Raw genomic sequence first — 21142 nt, forward strand, 5'->3', positions numbered from 1 at the left:
TTTAAAACTTATTTCCGCTGCGTTTTCTTAATAAAGGGTTATTTGGACTTTGATAATCTTGCTTAAACCCAACAGAAGTGACCCATGGAAAAATTTAAAACTAAATGACACAATTAACGCTGAAAATCCCTAACTTCACGATAAATATTTAACTAAGTTAGATTTAACCATAGAAGAAAGAGAAAACAAACTGCGAGAACCAAATCCATAAGTTTTAATGTCTAGGGACCAAATCTAAAGCAATAATTAAATCATATGGACAAACTGTGTAATTTTCTTTAAAGATTTTCATGTAAATCATATATGGTTTAGTTTTGATTTTATTTTTAATAATATATGGTTGATTTTATATATATTCTTCTTTCTTATAATTAAATTAAAATTGAGTTCAATAAAAAGTTCAATAAATGTAATGAGAAACAAAGTAAAATGAGCTTAGTACAATCTTTTATATAGAACTTATATTACAAGGGAAACTGCTACAAACATATAATTTCTGACAAAGCACACACTTAACTAACACAAAGTTTATTTCTTGTTCTTCCTTAATCTACGTTGTTTACAATCAAACTGATCAAATCCTGAATAGTATATGCATATTATTCTGATTTCATTCATTTTAGCTTTGAGAGAAAGATTTAGTGGAATCTACTACCCATATTAACACCAAATTAATTAATAAATCAGATGACACTATTAGTCTGCTACTCCTGAACTAAATTGTTGTGTTGCTAGATGAAACGTGTTTTTAGTGAACTCTTCTTGGCCATCCGTCATCCACGAAGTGCTCATACAGATGTCCCATGTCAGTGGTGGCCTTTCACTGTAAGGGTCCAAAAATGGCTTTATACTATTCTCATCTGATAAATCTATATCCTTCCATATGTCATCCGTGGAGTAATATCCTTCTTGTTCCTCACTTGAATGGCTAATCCTAGTAGTAGCGCTCGTTTTGTTGTTGTTTTTGCGGTTCGTGACATTAAACATTTCAACTCCCCCAGTGTCGTAGAAGCTTCTTTCTTTTGTCTCGGTCATTGGCATGGAACCGACGGAAGGATGACTAGTACATATTGATGAAGAGGTAGAACCATATGAGAGGGATGGGGATAGTGGCCTCGAAGTTGCCCTCTTTTTTTCTTGAGCTCTTTTCCTCATATGGGTTCTCCAGTAGTTCTTAATCTCATTATCGGTTCGACCGGGTAATTTTTGGGCAATCTTAGACCACCTGAAATCATTAATACACAGATACGTCCTTTTAGTATAATATGGCCTCAAAATATATAAAATGGGTTGTATAGTATCTTCACATTTCTCTAAATATAGCTGAGTTTGCCAGTAACATAATATATACATAAAAACTTGCTGTAATAACAATCATGCCCTATAAATCTTACAAATAGCAAAAACTGTTGGTAGACTATAGGAGATGATAAGATGTAGGTAGATGTTAGTTCTAATTACAAGTATAGAGAAGTTGTTTCCATAAATACATAAAATATGAATATAATCGACTTGAAATTTTGAGTGAAATACATTGTTGGATAGCTTTATAAATGCATGATACAATAGGAAACTTAAGAGAATAAAGAACAAACTCCGTTTTTTTGCAACTAAATATTTAGAAAGATGAATATATATTTTGAAAATGATTCCAAAATATAATTAATTAATATTTGCTAAAAGGTTGTTTATAGAGTGAGACAAGCACTAAGAAAGAGAGAGGGGATATAATTAGTTTTCTTAATTATAGTAAGCAGCTTAATAAGTTTTTTTTTAAACAATAAACAATTTTAGATAATCATAATACATACAAAGAGAAGAACACAGAGAAAAAGAAACCTTGGGCGGAAAACATCCACGGGTATAGTAGTATATATTATAGTCAAAAGATGCCCACTTTTTCATTAGTAATTAATCATTGGTTGGTGCAAAAATGGCACAAACATCATTCAAAATCATGGATTCTACAAAAAGATTTTATTAAGGCTGAGGGGTGTGGGGCGCTAACCTGGGCGCGTGAGCCCCTCCGCTCGCGCCCCCAGGCGCTAACCCCACACCACCGGGGCGCGAACCTGGGCGCGAACGGGGCGCGAGCGCGAGCCCCCAGGCAGGCGTGAGTGTGGTCGCGGGAGAAGAGAGAGGAAAAGCTGGTGGGCCCGCCCAAAAGAGCCGTTGAGCTCCGTTTTTTAAAAAAAAAACCTTTAAAAACTCCTATATAATACCCCAAAATCAACCCATTTCAACCATATCAAAACACAACTTCAATCTCCAAACTCATATATAATATCCCAAACTCCTATATAATACCCAAAAATGTCTGGAAATTGGTACCCAAACCTAGATTCAGGTTATAGTTACGACGATTTATGGTCGTCACCAGACCAATCGATGTTTTATTCGGGGCCGCAAGAAACATCCGGCTTTCAACCATCCAACATACAACCGTCTCCTAACTTTGTTGTTCCAGAGACACAAGAATCACACGGTGATGCTTCGGGAGCAAGAAGACGCGTCCACCGGAAAAAACAACTTGCAACGGACGGGCCGGGACCGGCTTCGACTCCGAGGACGAAACGGAAAACCACTCCGTGGTCATCGGATGAGAAGGAAGCCTTGTGTCGGGCTTGGATAGTCATTTCTGAGGATCGGCGTTGCGGTAATTGTTTTAATGTTTTTAAAAATGATTTTTAATAAAAAAGTTAAATAAAAAAGTTAACTGGAAATCTAATTTAATTATTCATTTTGCAGCCGACTACCAAAAAAGCAAGGTTTTTTGGACAAAGGTTAGGGAGACGTTCTATACGCTCGTTGGGAGTACAGAGCGAAACGCCGATATGATTTCGGGTCGGTGGTCCGAAATCAGAAAATTTGTCGGCTTGTTTACTAATCTTTTCAACAGGAACGCCGGTCGTATGAGACCAAGTGGCAGTGATGATTTGGCGGTTTACAATTTCACTGTCGAAGAGTGGAGGCAGGAGTGTTTGCGGAGGTATGGGACGGTGAAGACGTGGGACGATTTAAAGTTGTGGGAGAGGTTGAAAAGGTGTTCCAAGTGGGTTGAGCTTGTGGCGCCGGACCATGATGCGGAAGTAGGGCCGAAACGGACTAAAACTAGTTCGTCTGGAGCGTATAGCACTTCCGCCTGGTCGGATTGCCGCGTTGGATTCGACCTAAACATTGCGGGGGATGAAACGTCTTCACCGCCGAGGAGGCGGCCATTGGGACGGGACGCCAAGGGGAAAAAACCGGCTGAGGGGGGAGCCGTAAACATCGTCGATCTTGTTGAATCCCTCAATAAATTCAACAAAACCATGGAGGTGGTCTCTAATGACAAAAAGGAAAAAAGTCGAATGAGAGATTTGGACTTCCTTACAAGAGACTTCAGTAACCTAAATCCGGTCGATCAAATGCTGATGGAAAAGCAAAAGGAACGTATCCGAAAGAGGTTGATCGAAGAAGACCAAGCCGAAGAATAAGAATAATGTTTTTTTTAGTACTTTAATTTTTATTTTATTTTTAGATATTAATGTGTTTTTTTAATAATTTATGAGTTTTTTTAATAATACGTTTTTTGAATATATTTATAAAAAAATAAAAAAAAAATCCGCTGGAGCCCCTCCACACCAGGGCCAGGGGCTCCAGCGGGGGCTCCAACACCCACCTTATCCAGTTTCTCTCTCTGCCACACGTCACAATATTATTGGCTGGAGCCCCCACTCGCGCCCCCGTTAGAGCCCCCCACACCCCTCAGCCTAAGTTATGAAAACTAGCTAAAATTTGTTTTATTTCTAATAAATTATTAAAAAATCAGCAAATAGAATTTTAATGATCCAAATTATAACGTATTAATCGATAATATATACAATATAACTAATGACAACTTTCACTTATGTTGTCAAAAGCAATTTAACTCGCGTATAATCATAGATTTAAGCTTCGATTTCCACTAAATTTCTCTCGGTAACGGGAAAACGGGTTTCCTTGTCCACAAAGTCAAGTGTAAATCAAGAGTAATTATTCTATGAAAATTATGTGAGTAAAGTTGTACTTAGCAACGTAAGTAAAAGTTATAAGTGTTACTGGCATAATTATCAACATTGATTATTATCGGTAAATAATTAATTATAGTTTAGATTACTAAAATTCAATTCAAAAATCAAACCTGTTGCCAAACTTGGAATGTAGTTCAAGAACAAGTCTTTCTTCATGGGGAGCCAGCTTCCCTCTTTTCAAACCTGGATTCAGATAATTAACCCATCTCAACCTGCAACTTTTTCCAGTTCTTTTCAAACCTGAGAATAAAAAAAAAACAACAAAAAGAAAAATAATCCCCAAAAACAATATTTTTGGGGGTTATACACAAGATAAAACGTTAATTTGTGAATAAAACTAACAGTTTTGATAATTCTTTTTTTTTTCCTGGTTGAAAAATTAAAGCAGCCTGTAATTAGTTTTCTTTTGTGTTTTACTCCCGCCACCTTCAAACCTGAAACACCGGCAATGAAGTCCCATCGGCGGCCGCCGAACATGTGAACATGAAACACCAACTGAAAATCTTCATGTTCCGTCCATGGACCTTTTCGAGTTGTTCCATGGTCTTGCCCCATTTTTCTCTCTCTAAAGTTCTTCTTCTTCTTATATTGCAACTTGCAAGTGAGTTGGAAGTTAGCTTTGGTCGTTATTTATAGTGATGTTTTTCAGTTCTTTGTGGGTGGAACGTGGAATTTTTTGATAATGTTTGATATTCGAGTGCAAATTTATCACACAATTAATTATATTAGTTAGCATTTTTGTTTTATCTTTATGAAAAATAAACTTTTTTTTGAACTGCTAAATTTTATAACCACAAGCCCACATGGCCCCATCCACAGCCCAAATCGAACTAAATAAAATCATTACAAACTATTGAGTGAATTACAAAGTATCCACAGATCGGCTTTTTTTGGGTGTAATTTTAACATATATTCTTAGTAGAATTGGATTTGTTACTAAAGAAATTAAATTTAAGTATGAGTTATATAAAGGCTTATAGCAAGTGTAAGTTATAACATGTGGATTGGATACTTCTATAAACTTAACTGAATTCATATCGTTTGTGATATGACTAGATCAAGTTTCACTACACGAAAAGGGTGTTTTAGGGGCGACAGCCTTATTTATCGCCCCTAAAGAGGCGGCCCTAATACCTCGTCACTAATACGCCATTTGTCGTCCCTAAAAGTACTAGTCGCCCCTAAAAGTATATGCCGCCCCTAAAAGGTGTTGCCGGTAAAACGTTTCCGATTAAACTCCGGCGGCGCTCCGGTGAAGTATTAGGGTTGATCCGTCGCTCCTAAAAGCCTTTGAAATTTAAATTTTTTTTTTTCGTATTTCCAGCTATTTCCAGGTTTTTTCCAGATTTTTACGCTAGCTTTATACAAACATTTGTTACAATGATTCATATATATACATATCAACTTATAAAAGTACATAAATGTCAACGTACTAGTCCTAAACAACATTTAAACTGATAGAGTAGCTAGCTAATTAAGATCTGTACTATCATTCGTCGCCTTCATCCATGTCATCCTCGTTGTATTTGCTTGATTCTTTTTGGCGATTGTAATATTCGTCTAGGTGATGTAGAAAATTTGGATCTTGAAATAAACTAGCAATTTGGGCCTACAAAATAAGATGTATATGTTGTAAGTAAACACATAAAAACTTAATACTACCAATATACAACGCTTTAATACGCTAATTAATATAACACAATAGAGTTTTAATCTATTAAGCGTGTTAGGATCATTTTGACCTATCCAATACATTTACCAATTAAAACGAAAATAATAACATAAACTACTTTTGATTACCTGTGTCATTGGTGGAGGGGGTGTCTGCGCCGGCTGAAGATGATCAACACGACTCGACGATCTGGGTAAAGAAGCTCTAGGTTTACGACCAATCCCTATAATACAACCGCGTCCAGGACCATCACCTTTTCGAATACCTGGACCGCATTCGATAGTGGCTCGGGACTTTCTTCATATTCTCCTTCGCTGTTGGACTCAGTTTGAGATTCTAACTCTAGCCTTAAATCATTCTGTAATTAAAAAAAAAGTTGAGTATTCTCTTTCTCAAATGTTGTGTGTGTGTGTGTGTATGAAAAATACACTTTAAATAAATACTTACATATTGTTGCTCAGCTAGCTTGCTGTCAAACGTCCCATCACGACGAGTATGTGCTTTCTTAAACGTTTGTAGCTGGTTCATATTCTGTATATAACATTAAAAATTTGATTATACAATAAAAATATTATATAAAAAAGAACCTTACATTTTTGTAACCATAGCTACTGTATGTCGTCGTCCCCCCCGCGGTTTGGGTATTTTTGAAGTTTTCGATTGCCAATGTTTACTGTTGACTGGTTTTTATGTGACTCACAACAAAAATAGTCAACTGCTTTCTTCCAATTTTCGCTCAACATATCTTTGGGGCTCTTTTTCGTTGTTTCCTCCATATCCTTAGATCCTCCCACAGTGTTAAAGTGTGTTTTGCATTCGATTTCCGGCCTTTATATCGTTTAATGATTGCCGCTTCAATGCCACCTTTTAAAAATTCGAATTGAGGATACGCTCAATCTCATCAAAATCAAAATATTCTAGGAATTAATTAAAATAAGTTAGTCAAGTAAAAAACTAAAAATGAACTAACGAACATATTAAATTTATAAATCACATACACACATATGTTCGTTGAGCGCATTCTTTTCTGCCACGGAAACAAAATAAGTTAATCAAGTAAAAAACTAAAAATGAACTAACGAACATATTAAATTTATAAATCACATACACACATATGTTCGTTGAGCGCATTCTTTTCTGCCACGGAAACAAATGCCCATGAGTCATTATCAAACGCGATGTTTCTCCATATGTAACTCCCCACCTCCCGAATAAACATATCTCTAACATCATCAATGGGAACAAATGTGGCAAATCTATCAAAAGTAAGCCTTAAAGGCTTCCTGGCGTTTTTTGCAAATGATTGTAACAGTTTTATATTTTTCGCAGTGCCCCTTACTTTTCGAGCCGGAACAACTACAAAAGTTAATAAAAATTATTAGTCGCAATATATAATTATAATAAATAAATAAATAAACTATATAAGACTTACCGTCCTCCTCATGACAACCTCGCCCAAAACCTCTGGGAGGTGGCGGATCCTCGACACCATCTTCCCTATGATCTCGTGGCATGACGTCCACCATCACAAACAACTACAACATCAATAATAAAACTATTTCCTAAGAATTTGTAAGATACGCAATACAAATATATAATATGATGAATCAAGTTTTCTATTACAATACGAAATTACAGATAAAGTTTGTAATAATATATACAAAACATAAATTAGAACAAAATAATCTTTTAATCAGACTCTTCATCGGATGTGTCAATGTCTGTATCATACTCCATCGTGTCAAAATCAGGATCGTCCTCGTCATAATCGTCACTAATGGTCCTGCTGACGGTCCTGCTCGTTGGCGGATCAACTTCAATTGGTGTCTCGCCCAAAGTAACATGAGAAGACGTGTTTTGAAAGTATTGTTTAAAGTCAATGAAAAGTACACAATTAGATGAAGAATTCTTGTGAACAACGTCAAGATCTTCGACAAAGTCATTGTCAACATTTTGAACATTCTCGACTCCTCCATTGTCGTTTAATGCAGGTATATCCCAATTTTTTTTTATGATTAACATTCTCAACGACCCAACGATGGTTTTTGTTTTGGTTTCCTCTAGAAGGTTCTTGGATGTTGAACATTTGTTTGACTTGTGAAGCAATATAAGTTTATCTTCTTTGTCCCATTCACGTTCTGTGTTGATACTGGTAATATTATTGTTAAATGTAACACCCCTTCGAGTATCAAACTATTTGCATTGTAATAGGACTGTTGAATACCCATTTGGATAACACAACTCAATATCTTCTACTTGGCCATAGAATTTCTCACCATTCTCTGCCTCAGCTAGAACCCCAGAGTTTTGTGTTGTTTGTTCTATGTCACGGCCAAGTACCATAAACCTAACACCGTTTACTATGCAAGCGGTGCAAGTAAAGGCATTTTTGTCCGTGCCTATTGAAAGCGCATACAACTCTAGATGGAAATTTGGAGAACTTTGTATTTTCACCATATTTTCAGGATTAGTTGGGCCTACCAACACATCGCGAATTATATACGCAATTGTTCTGATTTACTCTCTCTCTCTCTCTCTCTCTCTCTATATATATATATATATATTAAGAAAACACCAAGAGATTGTAAAAAACACTAGGTAATACTATCATTTCCTGTTTAATGCAAACAAATTTGAAAACAATGGACATTTTTAAAACTCTTTTACTTTTATGTAGAACAGAATCCCCTGGTAAATAGCAGCGATCATGTGTCATGAGTCATGTTCCATGCCGATCAATTCGATATCGTCACGTCCAATCATGAAGCAATTTGCATCCCACACTTGGTTCAAACCCTAGCTCATATACCATCTCATAGCCAACCACAGAATAACCTGCAAGAGAAGTAACACTTGAAATAGCAACAAAATAAAAGTAAAATACAATAATAAAAATGAAACATTTTATTGGCTTGCCTCCCGAGAAGCGCTAAGTTTACAGAATAGCCTTTAGCCAGACTTATTCTTGAATCCTCAATTTGGAGGCTTCCCCTTTATCCTCTTCCCATCAATACTCCTTAACACTTTCCTCTTACAATTGGTCGGGAAGAAACCAACTGCACCGCTCTCATGGGCCCAAACATACGACATGAACTTGGCCCGCCAACTCGTCGACTCCCCCAAAAATGATTCCCTGAAGTGAAACGAGAGTGACGAACTCTTCTGCACACCATGATCTCTGAGCCTACATATCCTCCTTATTTTTTAGCCAACTTTTTAAACCTCGACACGTCCCTAATGGAGATTGAGTATGGTTCATGCTTTTTTTCACAATCAAAGTGCCATGGTGGAAAGACTGAATCATCAACCACCTCATGGCTCACCTCACAAGGCTCCTTCTTGACCCCCACACTTGGCTCGTTATATAGTAAATCTTTGAGCAACTTCAAATCACCAAGTGGGTCAAACTCTCCATCATCCATCACTGTAAAATCCACCAACTCGTCACCAAACTCACCCGTAAACTTGTCTTCCCACGATGGAACACATTCCTCTAACTTCTTTTCCATCCTTGCATCTTCAAATTCGATAATCGGCTCATTAAGTTGTGATTGACTCATTAAACCAAGTCGAATTCCATCTAAAGCTTGTTGGGTCTGAAATGGGGCATTTGGAATTGTATCATTGATGATGCGCAACCAATCAAACATTACCTCATATGGGTCTGGTATTTCTCAATGAATTCACCGGACGAGTTTTCATAACCCAGAAGATTCCCCCTTAAATCAAACATCAAACGTAACCGGGGTTTCACTCGAGTTTTCTCTTTGCAATACAGAATCCTCTTTATCTCCATCTGCCAAATGGTGTAACGTTTTTGTTCTTTGAATCCATTCCCGTAAGGCTCCAATACTGCACACTTAAACTTAAATGAATCACGGGCACCAGATAGTAGTAGACGAAAATTAATTAAAACTAAACAAAAACTAGACAATTAATAATAAGATAAAATAAAAACTAAACTAACTATATTAATCTAAATATATATACAGAATACAAAAGGCAAGTCCCCAAATTTAGGTCGTTCTCTAATCGCCTCAAACCGTGTCCCCGGCAACGGCGCCAACAACTTGATGTGCGAAAAGCTATATATATAAATATTAATAACTAATTCTCGCAATTCAACACTAAGTCTTAAATTTATAAAACCAAACAATCTTAACTAAACTTTCCACAAATGGCAAGTGTACCGATCGCGTACCAGCACAGTCTAATGGAAGTTTGGATGTCGAACACAAAGACACGTGATAACGGCTAAGATAATTACCCTTATCTAAGTCCTGCCTAAATAATATATTTATTTATCTTAATTATTTAAACTAACTAAAATTAACTAACTTAACTTAACTAACGGTGAAACTTAACGGAGCTAACGATAATAAGAAGACGAATCACCTAGGTAGAATGACTTAACGACTATAAGATGACACGGGTGCTAAGATGTGGCTAAAACTAGGGTTCTAAAGATGAGCTAACATACGTGAGGTCAAGGCAACTAGGTCCCTACGATCAGTTTTACTAGAAAACCCTAACAACTAGGCCTGTAAACGAACCGAACGTTCGGTGAACTGTTCGTGAACCGTTCGGCGGGAAGTTCTTTTATGTTCGTTTATTAATTAAACGAACGAACACGAACAAAAAATTTGTGTTCGTTTAATTAAACGAACGAACATGAACACATGTTCCGTTCGTTCATTTGTGTTCATGAACGTTTGTTTATGTTCGTTTATTTATGTTTGTTTATTTATGTTCATATATGTATTAATATAAAACAATTAATTATTATCTGTGTAAGTCATCTAATTAAACGTTTTATATATATTTTTTTAATTTGTGTTCATTGAAGTGTTTTCATTTATGTTCGTTTATGTTTGTTGTGTTCACTTACATTTGTTCATCTATATTCATTTATGTTTGTTTATCTTTGTTCAGTTATGTTCCCTTAGATTAGATTATAAACAAATGAATATAAACGAACACAAACGTTCTTTTTTTTAAATAAACGAAAAGGAACATAAATATTTGTTCGATTAAGTGTTCGTATTCGTTTATTGTTAAAGAACGAACACGAGTATGCCCTTATTTGGGTTTGTTCGATTCGTTTACAGGCTTTCATTATTCACATTGATGAATACGTCGGTCTCAATCTCTAGGCTATGTTTTTTTTATTTGTGTTCGCTTGTGTTCGTGAACCGTTCGTGAACACATTCATTTCCTTAATGAACGAACACGAACATGAAATCTCGTTCGGTAAGTGTTCGTGAACCATTCGTGAACACATTATTTCCTTAACGAATGAACACGAACAAGACCTTGTTCGTGTTCGTTCGGTTCGTTTACAGCCCTACTAACAACGTCTAGATAACTTTTAATTCGTGGTTGTTTATCTACGTACCCTAATGACTCATCACTTGGTCCATGTTTAAATCACAGATCTCACTAAGGCTCGAGCTAATTACAAACCTAGGAGAAGAGGGGTAATTCAATACTAAAGACAAAATAGCTCAACTTACAAACTAACCTAGTCAACAGCTGGAAAACCGCATGTGGTCTCGCAACGACTAACCAAATCAACTAAACCAGAAAGATAAGCCGGCAGCTAAGGTTTTGGTCCAACTCAAAGGTGGTGAACCTACTGACTTTAATGATCCAAGAAACACAAACCCTAATGGTATGCCTACTACAATCAATCAACACACAAAGTATTAACCGAAACATGCAATTAACGCCTACAAGAAACTAATTCATGCAATAATCAACCACACGGAGCACAAGAAACCTAAGATACACCTATGGCAGCGGGTATACATGGAATAATATCACAAAATATGAACTTTACAATAGAAAAACAATCAACCACTTGTTAAGCACCCTAAACTAATTAATATAAACCGTTAAACATCAAACCTTAGAGATTAAAACAAGTTTAGCCAACCATAATGAATGAACAGCAGATAATAATCATAATTAAGCTCAAAGTATCCATTAAAAACTGAATGGAACTTGTTTCAAAGTCTAAAACTCAAAAACGAACTCACAAACGTTAAAACAGGCAAAACCGACAACCGGTAGATGAAACTCCGATCTGGAAGCTCCTCCTTCTTGTTATTTCGTATCTGAATGATGTGGGACGGCTGGAATGAAGTATATTTTCGTTCATAGGGTTTAGGGTTCTTAAATATATCATTAAACTTGATAAACAAGCCAAACTAGGTCCAAAACAAGCCCACAAGCACATATAAGGAAAAAATAGTCGTGGTGATTGATTTGGGCAGCCTTGGAACACCCTAGGGCGTTGAGAGACGTGAACACTAAGGCCTAGGTTTCCGCGCGGCGTGGCCATGTCATTTGGCTGGTTTTTCAATTTTCTGACTCGCTTATCATCAAACGCGCATACCGGTTTCATCCGAATCCCGTTTGAGCTGATTCTTTCTTCATTAAACTCGTTTTTCACTCTCTTCAACATGGGACCTATCATATACACAAACGTTTAATTTCATGCAAAAACAAGTTATATTCGTTAACGGTTTACGCACAAAACAACACAAAAAGGGGATAAAACGCTATGTGTTTTGCAACACATCAATGTATCTTCGTTGCAAGTTGGACATGCATTGTAGCCATGTCCGCTCCAACTCGATAAACTACTACGAGCAAGGAAGTCGTTTATGGTCCATAACAACGCCGCCTTCATTGTGAAGAATATGTTTGTCATCACGTCTTTAGTACGCACGCCTTCCTGCCACAAATGCTTAAGCTCATCCACCAAGGGCTTAAGAAAAGCATCCATGTCTTTTCAGGTGATTTTGGGCCATGAATCAACAAGGTCAACATGAATGAAGACTCTTTCATGCATAACCATGAAGGCAAATTGTACGTCGTGAGTACAATTGGCCAGGTGCTATGAACCAAACTCAGGTTACCAAAAGGATTGAAACCATCAGCTGCAAGTCCTAGACGAACATTTCGGGGTTCTCTCGAGAAATTGGGGTACTTTTTATCAAATTCTTTCCACGAAGATGGTAACATCGTGAAAATATCAGGTTCAAATCAATAAGTTCCCAAAGTCAAAGGACCAAAAGTGTCAAAATCCAAACCTCAGGGTTCAAAATAAAAATTATGGTTTTCCTGACCCATCGCGATACACGATGGATCAGAAGAGAGACCCATCGCGTATCGCGATGGGTTGTCTGACCGTCGCCACGTGTCCCGCCACGTGGCAACACATGGCAGACCTATATGGCGACTGGCCTGGGCTACGTCGCGATATGCGACGAGTGACCAGGAGGCCATCGCGTATCGCGATGGGCTTCCAGGTTTTGTCTATAAATTGCAAGTCCGGGATTCACTTCTGACATCCCAAATCAACTCACTCCTCTCTCTCTCTAACATCTCACTAGAATTCCATATCCATATTATCGATCCACCTCAAAAAGCGTGCCCCGATTCCTCGAATTACGTGTTCGTTTCCTCAAAGTTCGTGCCACATTCCACCGACGTATTAACCAAGAAGGTGTTTGCAATTCCTCTACATCATGACGATTAGTCTCGTAAGGCGTGCCGACAAGTGGTGAAAGATTGATGATTGTCGTTTGGCGTGCCAAGGAAAGAGTAACGAGAAAAAGGGTTAATCGAGAAGGAAAAGAAGGTGAAGCGGCGTTGGAGTGTTACTCGAGTAATTAGGGTTTCCTTAAGCCAACAAAGGTAAGCGTAATGCCAATGAAAATAATAATAAAATATTATAAAGGCTTAAACCTTAAGTCGAGGGTATACTCGATACCTCGATAAAAGAAAAGAAAATATAACAAAGAAAGAATAAAAGAAGAAATTATGCAAAATTATAAAAATATATATGTGTGTGTAAGTATATATTCTTTGTTATAAAAATATTATTTAAGGAATAAATAACTATTCTTAAATAATAAAGAAAATAAAAGAATACGTTTCTTAGAGAAAAAGAACGTAGGGTTTTACAAATAAACTAAAGGTTTATAAATTACTTTTAAACTAAAGGTTTTAAAGTAAAAAGAGATTTTGAACTAAAGGTTCATCGATGTAAAGTTTATAAAACAAGACTAAAGGTCTTAAGCCGGATTTTATATCCGACCAACAATTGGTTATAATCGTACTATAGGTGCGAGATAGCAACGGGAAAGACCCTCGGACGGTGTTTGAAGCCGATCCAAATCAAAAGGTGAATACGCCCCAACTTTTACAAACTTGTTTTCAAACGAATCAACGTGTTATATGAAAAACTTTACATGAGACTAAGTGTCTCTAAAACATTTTTAAACAAGGGTATAAATACTGGCATCAGGCTATCGTGTACGTTTGTCTGGATCCTTACATATGTGGTGGGCCCATCACACCTGGTCAGAATTACGCTCGCCTGCGGGGAGTATGACCTTGTGTATACGCATAGGCACTCAACTAGTTGAACGTTGCGGTGTTTGCTGGGGGAACCGAGTATAGAGACTTGAGTTTATGAATTGTGTTATTTTAAATTGGTTATTCCTAAGCCACGTTGGGCCGAGACCTACGTAGTCTCGAGGGGTGATTAAGTAAAGAAAATATCTTTAGCGACAGCATATTCACCAGCATTTGTTGCTGACGTATTTTCTTACATTTTGCAGGTGAACAAGGATAGCGCTTGGAAAACTTGAAGTGCTCAAGATATCCGATGGCTCGGATCTTTTTGATAAAACTTAATATAAATATTAATGGTGGTTTTGTAAAACTTAAACAAGTAATCTTTTAAACATTAAACGGGAAACTTTTAAATCCCATCTTTTGTATGTAAATATTTATAATTTAAATCCACATGTTTATAAGTCTTCCGCTATTAAACGTAACTATGATTTATTTCCAATTATGGTACCAACATAGGTGTCACACGCCTAGGCCGTGGTTTGGGGTGTGACAAGTGTTGGTATCAGAGCCATCGATCTTAGCGAATTAGGTATTACAAGATAATACTGTAGGTTCCCTGGACGGATCACACGAGATATCCCGATATACACAGGTGCGGAATCCCTGTGTAGATCGTTACGGACGTAGAACACAAATCACACGAACACACGAATACGATACGAACAAACACACGTTATATTAATAACTCAACACGTGATATAATCACAGTTACAGACTCTCGACCTCACGTCACTTGACTCACGAACAATAACTGACTTACACGAACAACTTGAACAACTTCTAAACAATAAGCCGTAACCTATATAAATACACGACAACTTCGCCTCAGGCGAAGTTGTCCATAACTTCGCTTGGTTAACAAGTTCGCCTAAGCGAACTTGTCAACAACTTCGCTTTAAACAAACAAATACATAAACAATATTACAGACTCGATTACAGACACTAGACATATGAACTACTGACATTTATGCACCAACAGACTCCCCCTTGGCAGTAGCTTCATATCTTGATCTTTCAGCTCTTGTCTCGTAATCCTGTAACTTCAAGCGTGCAATCCTTCTCTAACGCACACCGACACAACCCTTTGATATTTCCTTGCTTCATCCTTCCAAGCAGGAATATAAAAGATCTTTTTCTCGTTAAGCATCTTCAGATCAGCTTGCGATAAGTTAACAAGATGCATCGGATCGTAAACTCTAAGGATCTCTTGTTCATCCTCATCTTCCATCACTGCCTCCGCTGTCTCACAATCAACGAACCACCACTTTAGGTCTTTGAGCACATCCTTGGGCATAAGCTTCATCGGTACTTCTTTAAGGCACCGGATTGGTTTATACTTCATAACCATCCAAGGCTTTCCATCAGCTCTCAAACCTCTATCCTTGTCTTCAACAAGTTTCCCTTTCTGTGGTTTCAACAGCTCAAACTTCTTTTCCTTTATGCTCTCTTTCCATACGATTTTCCCTATGACTCTAGCCATATTATCATCACTTCGATTGATCAACCCCAATCTGGCTAAGTCTTTAACCTCACACTCAGGAAGTGTGTTTAACGATCTCAACATTCTTCTAAGGTACTGAACTCCATCATATCGTTTAATCACGAAGAGCCGCAACTGCTCATCATAAATCCAGCATATAATCCCTTTCTTTGCTTCAGCATAGCCCTTAATATTGTAACTCTTTTTGAACATGGTAGGGACTGCCGGTTTCTTCGTTTTGACGAACCATTGAGCGTATCCTTCCTTCCACCTTGGCTGCTCTTCCCATTCAGTATCTTCAACTTCCGTCTGATCACCCATATCGGCCTTCTCAACCTCTGGAATGTCATGTTCGACATTTTCCTATACTATCTCTCCTTCCTCAATCTCATTCTCAATCTCAATCTGCTCACCGATCTTCTCAATCACATCACTCGGCAGCACATCCTCATCAAACAATATATCATTGCTGAACATATCATCATCTAGTTCTTTCAACGCATCAATCACGTCATCACCTATATTCTCATCATCAACCAACACCACATCATCACCACCAGAACCACCAGCCGCGTCGGCAGACTCCCCCTGAGCTGTGGAAGTACCAAGAGCTAGAGTAGTTCTTGGCAACTCACCACCTGCATCTTTCGATGCATTGGGATCATCGTCTTTGTCATTCCTTCTTTTCGTCCTTAGCTCGTCGCCTTTACAGCTCATCTCCCCCTGAGATGCCAAGAACTCCTTCAAGGCATCTATAATTTTCCCATGCTCAACCAGAAGGGATGACTGTAGTTGATTTTCTTCTACTAGGCGTTGAATAGTCACAGATTGCTCTGCCACGATCCGCTCTAGTGAAGCTACTCTCTCTGAGTCTGAAGTAGGCGTAGGCGAGACATCAGAAGCAGGCGTAACCGCATGTGGTACCATACCTGATAACCCTGCCGTAGTGACGACCGTTGACTCTACAAATCGTGCAGCAACCACCGACTGAGTAAGCGTTGGAGGTGGTAGAGACACAATCTCCGGAGTCGACATCTGGATAGTAGTGGTAGATGGAATGCCAGCAGATGATGTAGCCACCACGGGAACATCCGCAGTGCTTATACTTGTAACCTGTACAGAAGTAGGAACGATAGACATACCAGACAGTGCAGCCGGAGCGAAACGTACCATCCTTGAAGTCTCTCCAGCTCCCATACCTGCACCTGTCCTTTCCCGTCTTGAACGTTTTATCAGCTTATGTATATCTTCTTCCTCTTCTGACTCATCATCATCCTCCGTTCTCTTTCTCTTCCCAAACGTTCTCTCTCGAGACACCATCAACCGTCTCCCCTCATTCATGATCTCATCCAAATCTGAGTCAGCCATCGACGTTGCTGCTCTAGTAACACTCACACCCGAACCCTGTGCAGCAGAGACCTGCACCTCTTCCAGCGGATCAACTCGGTCCATATCAAAGTAATCTTGACCACCAAATACTTCATCAAGATCAATATTCTCCTCAGCCGTCACAACAGGCACAGCAGATGCAGCTTGAGTTGCTCTTGCCTGTCGCGGTTGAGGATCTCTGAACTCGTCCCCACCAGCAGGAACATACTCTGGGTTGATTAAAAACCCAAACAGTGGAGTATGCCTTGGACGCAGCTCAGGCTTGCTCCTCGCACTCGAAGTGCGGCATTGAGCGAAGATACGCTTGCTCACAGACTCCACGTATCTGATTGGGCGTCGTTGAGGTAGATTCGGAGCCACATGATCCAGGATCATCTGGATGAATCTCGGATACATAATAAACCTCTCACGAGCCATCGCTCTCCTCTGTCAATCGATCTCGTAAAGGACCATCTGACTAAAACTATAGCGTTTATTGTAAGTCAGTGCAGTCATTGCGGACTGCATGGTCGCACCCATACCGTCAGTGCCCGCCTTCCTCCCAGACATGCAAACTATCATAACGTGCATGAGGAAGCGCCACTGATCAAGCAGAAAACCCTTCCGTCTCTGTGTATCGCCTAATGGACCAGAATAGCCCATTCGGAGAAACGCTCCATCACGAAACGGAGCCACAAACTCAGTTGGGTCGTCCCTCGTCTCTTCTCCAAACCGTAACGCCACCCGAATCTGTTCAGAATTGAACTGAACCTGTTGATTGTTCACAGTCGCTCGCATGACCGGGGGCTCAACACGACAATCGTATTCTACCGTCTGCCAAAAGTCTTCGATATTTGGTAAGGATATCGGCAGAGTCGTCGTGATAGCATGAAAAATCCTCGAGCGTATGAGGAAAGTAATAATCTCGCGGTAATCCTCAACGCCGCTCGCTTCCGGGTCTAAGGTAATGTACATATTATGACCCGGGAAGAATTGCCGTTGGTTATCACCATCGTCTCCTCCTGCACCTCCAGCACCAGCTACTGCGGCCATATCTGCAACAAACGAACCAAGTTAGTTAAACATTAAGACTTAGTACAAGTTCGCTTTGTTACCATGAGCGAAGTTGTGATAAACTTTTTATAGGCGAAGTTAAAGGTGGGGCGAAGTTGGGAACAACTTCGCTTCAGCTTTAAGTTCGTCTATTTAACATTCAGTAAAATTGATCTAGGCGAAGTTAATGTTAACTTCGCCTCATCACAACATCGCCTCAGGCGAAGTTATTGACAACATCGCCTCAGGCGAAGATAAGCCTCAGGCGAAGTTACGGATAACTTCGCCTAAACCTTAAGTTCGCCTGAATCTGAATCGGCGACAGTAAGGATTATGGAACAACGTGCAGTTGATGATTTCGTGATTAAGGAATCCGGAAAACATGATGTTAAGGTTATCTAGACGATCAAAGTGGTTCTTAACACGTAAAAACAAGTTTTTGAAAATCGGTTGAATGGCCGACGATTCGAGGTTAATAACCAGGTCGAAACGACCTAAGATTAATGCCCTTGTACATTGATGATATGATATAATTGCATCTCGAACCTTGAATCGGTATGAAATCTGGGAAAAAAAATAACTCGGAATCGGAATAAACACAAGTTCGCCGGAAAATATTGGATAAGTTCGCCGGAAAAGATGAGTGAATAAGTTCGCTGATTTTGAATAATGAACACTGTTGACCCTTAAAATCCTTTATATAGGGGCGGAGTTATACAGGCGAAGTTACGGATAACTTCGCCTAGGCGAAGTTATTCACAACTTCACCTGTTTAACAACATCGCCTATATTTACAAAATCAACCCTTAAAATTTGAACATTTTGCATTTAACTTTTAAAGGTTTCCTTTAAGAATTAAATAACACGAACAAGTCCAAGTAACCAGTTATAAAATCATAAACTACCTAAGTACGAAAAACTTTAAAAAATTAAAGAATTAAAGTACAAGGGATCAAATTTCAGTCTCGATAGGGACTACTACGTTTTAGAAAAGATCCGAACATGAATCATACTAACTACGTGACTGTCACATAGATCCGTGTTTAGCTGTATTATGACATAAGGAAACAGGTTGTAAGCAGGTAAATAACTTAAGATGGTTTTCATCGTTTCTGTGATACGAGTTAAGTTCAATTTAGCCTCAAAATTTAAGTGGGCAACAACTCAGAGATTATGATGCCTCCTATCTATTCTCAAAGCGTATTTGGCTTTCCCCAAGTCACCTCGAATTTACTTCGACCCTTAGTTTGTAATTACTCTTCATCTGCTTCCCGTTCTCTTTCTTATTCCATGATTAAGAAGTCTTGATATCTTTAACTCTAGAATGTCTCAATAACTGATAATAATAATTTTTTTTTTTTATCAAACATTCTTGTAGACTTCCGAGTAGTAAACAACTGCAAGTCCCGAATCTGGATCACTGCAGTTTCTTGAAACGCTATCTTCACGAGAATCAGAACACTTATGGGCTCGTGTATGACTGGGTAATCGCTTTTCTGCCTATCATTCGGAAAGATATATATGAAGACATGCAAAACTCTTAAGGAGTTTCCACGTAAAATCGAGTAGATTTAGTTTGTATCACATCTACTTTTACGCACCATAAAAAGTTACCATGACGTACAATGACTGTCCTAAAGCCTTTTAAGCCTAATAACTTCACTAGTTAAGCACACAGAATCAGTATATGTATCATTTTCCAAGGTTGGATCAATTTTCTGTTAAACATAGCAAACGAACTTCTTGCGAAGTAGAAGACTTGAAAAATAATTTCATTTCCCTTTTTAAAAAAAATTTAACATTAATCGCCCCGACCAAAACAAAGTCTTCAGGTAAACGGCTATCCCGAAGATCCAATGGATCAGCTGGACCGACCACATACTAGTATGTGTCCTTATTACTAAGTATGATCGACTAACTTTTCAGCGAAAGAATGAAAACTCATCATAAATCGCCCCGGTCACTGTCAGTCATCTGGTTAATGGCTATCCTTATATTCTACAAGTAGAAATGAAGACCAAACATATCCTAAGACATGTCCTTCAAACTAAGGTAACCGACATAATTTTAAGCGATAGTGACGTTTTTTTTTTTTTTTTTTTTTTTTTTTTTTTTTTTTACGAACAAAAAGCATGGTTACTCGGGATTGATCATCCCATTTAGTTCAATAAGGTTTTGAAATCTGGATTTGTCAAACGCTTTAGTATATAAATCAGCGAAATTATCAAGCGTATCCACCTTTTCAAGAACAATCAGTTTCTTCTCAGCACAATCCCGTATAAAATGATGACGTATGTCAATATGTTTAGTTTTACTGTGTTTCACGGGATTGTTAGTTACTGAGATAGCAGCTGTGTTATCAATGCAAATAGGAGTAAGTAAGAAATTCAGACCATAGTCGCGCAACTGTTGTTGAATCCAAAGAACCTGAGAGCAGCAGTTGGATGCTGCCATGTATTCTGCCTCACAGGTTGAAATTGCGACTGAAGTCTGCTTCTTGCATTGCCACGACACCAATCTGCCACCAAGAAACTGACATCCTCCAGTTGTAGACTTCCGACTCTGATTGCACCCTCCATAATCAGAATCCGTGTAAGCGACCAGCTCCAAGTCTCCTCCTCTCGGGTACCACAACCCCAGCTTCGGCTTGCCCTTGAGATACCGCAGTATCCTCTTCGCACCCTTCAAATGAGATTCTTTTGGATTTGCCTGAAAACGTGCACAAAGACAAACAGCAAACATTATATCAGGCCTAGAAGCAGTTAAGTACATTAAAGAACCTATTATAGCCCGATATTGAGTTGGGTCCACATCTGCATCACCGACTGATTCAGCACCCAATTTGTGATTGACGCATATTGGAGTTTCATATGGAGAACTGTCCTCCATCTTGAAGCGTTTGAGCACATCATGAACATACTTCGTCTGATGAATGAACATCCCGTCCTTCTTCTGATCAACCTGCAATCTTAGAAAGAAAGTTAGTTCACCCATAGCACTCATTTCAAACCTTTTCTTCATGACGGCCTCAAAATCTTGACACATGGAGACTTTTGATGCAGCAAATATAATGTCATCCACGTAGAC

At 38.5% G+C, this 21142-nt stretch overlaps 1 protein-coding gene and 1 long non-coding RNA gene across 2 annotated transcripts; both read right to left on the reverse strand.

Annotated features, from left to right (window-relative positions):
* Positions 1–643: 643 nt before the first annotated feature.
* Positions 644–4857, reverse strand: LOC143634507 (transcription factor MYB59-like). Its single transcript, XM_077102565.1, has 3 exons — positions 4487–4857; positions 4163–4292; positions 644–1225 (listed from the first exon to the last, which is right to left on the reverse strand). Exons 1-3 carry the CDS (start codon positions 4605–4607, stop codon positions 697–699), a joined length of 780 nt encoding a protein of 259 aa, XP_076958680.1. The 5' UTR covers positions 4608–4857; the 3' UTR covers positions 644–696.
* Positions 4858–5588: 731 nt separating this feature from the next.
* Positions 5589–6456, reverse strand: LOC143634508 (uncharacterized). The gene is made up of 3 exons (XR_013153869.1): positions 6317–6456; positions 6172–6255; positions 5589–5661 (listed from the first exon to the last, which is right to left on the reverse strand). It is a non-coding gene; the product is annotated as an uncharacterized LOC143634508 (long non-coding RNA).
* Positions 6457–21142: the final 14686 nt, after the last annotated feature.

The sequence above is a fragment of the Bidens hawaiensis genome, unplaced genomic scaffold (genome assembly GCF_021521415.1).
Source record: "Bidens hawaiensis isolate Kalapana, Puna unplaced genomic scaffold, B.hawaiensis_p1.1 tig00007072_1, whole genome shotgun sequence".
Classification (NCBI taxonomy): Eukaryota; Viridiplantae; Streptophyta; class Magnoliopsida; order Asterales; family Asteraceae; genus Bidens; species Bidens hawaiensis.

Bases quoted from the DNA above. Each gene is read 5' to 3' on its own strand.
- LOC143634507 (XM_077102565.1), bottom strand. From the start codon at position 4,607: ATGGGGCAAGACCATGGAACAACTCGAAAAGGTCCATGGACGGAACAT. The intron at 4,293-4,486 runs GTTTGAAGGTGG...TTTTATTCTCAG, and splicing joins CTTCATTGCCGGTGTTTCAG to GTTTGAAAAGAACTGGAAAA. The intron at 1,226-4,162 runs GTTTGATTTTTG...TAATGATTTCAG, and splicing joins CATTCCAAGTTTGGCAACAG to GTGGTCTAAGATTGCCCAAA.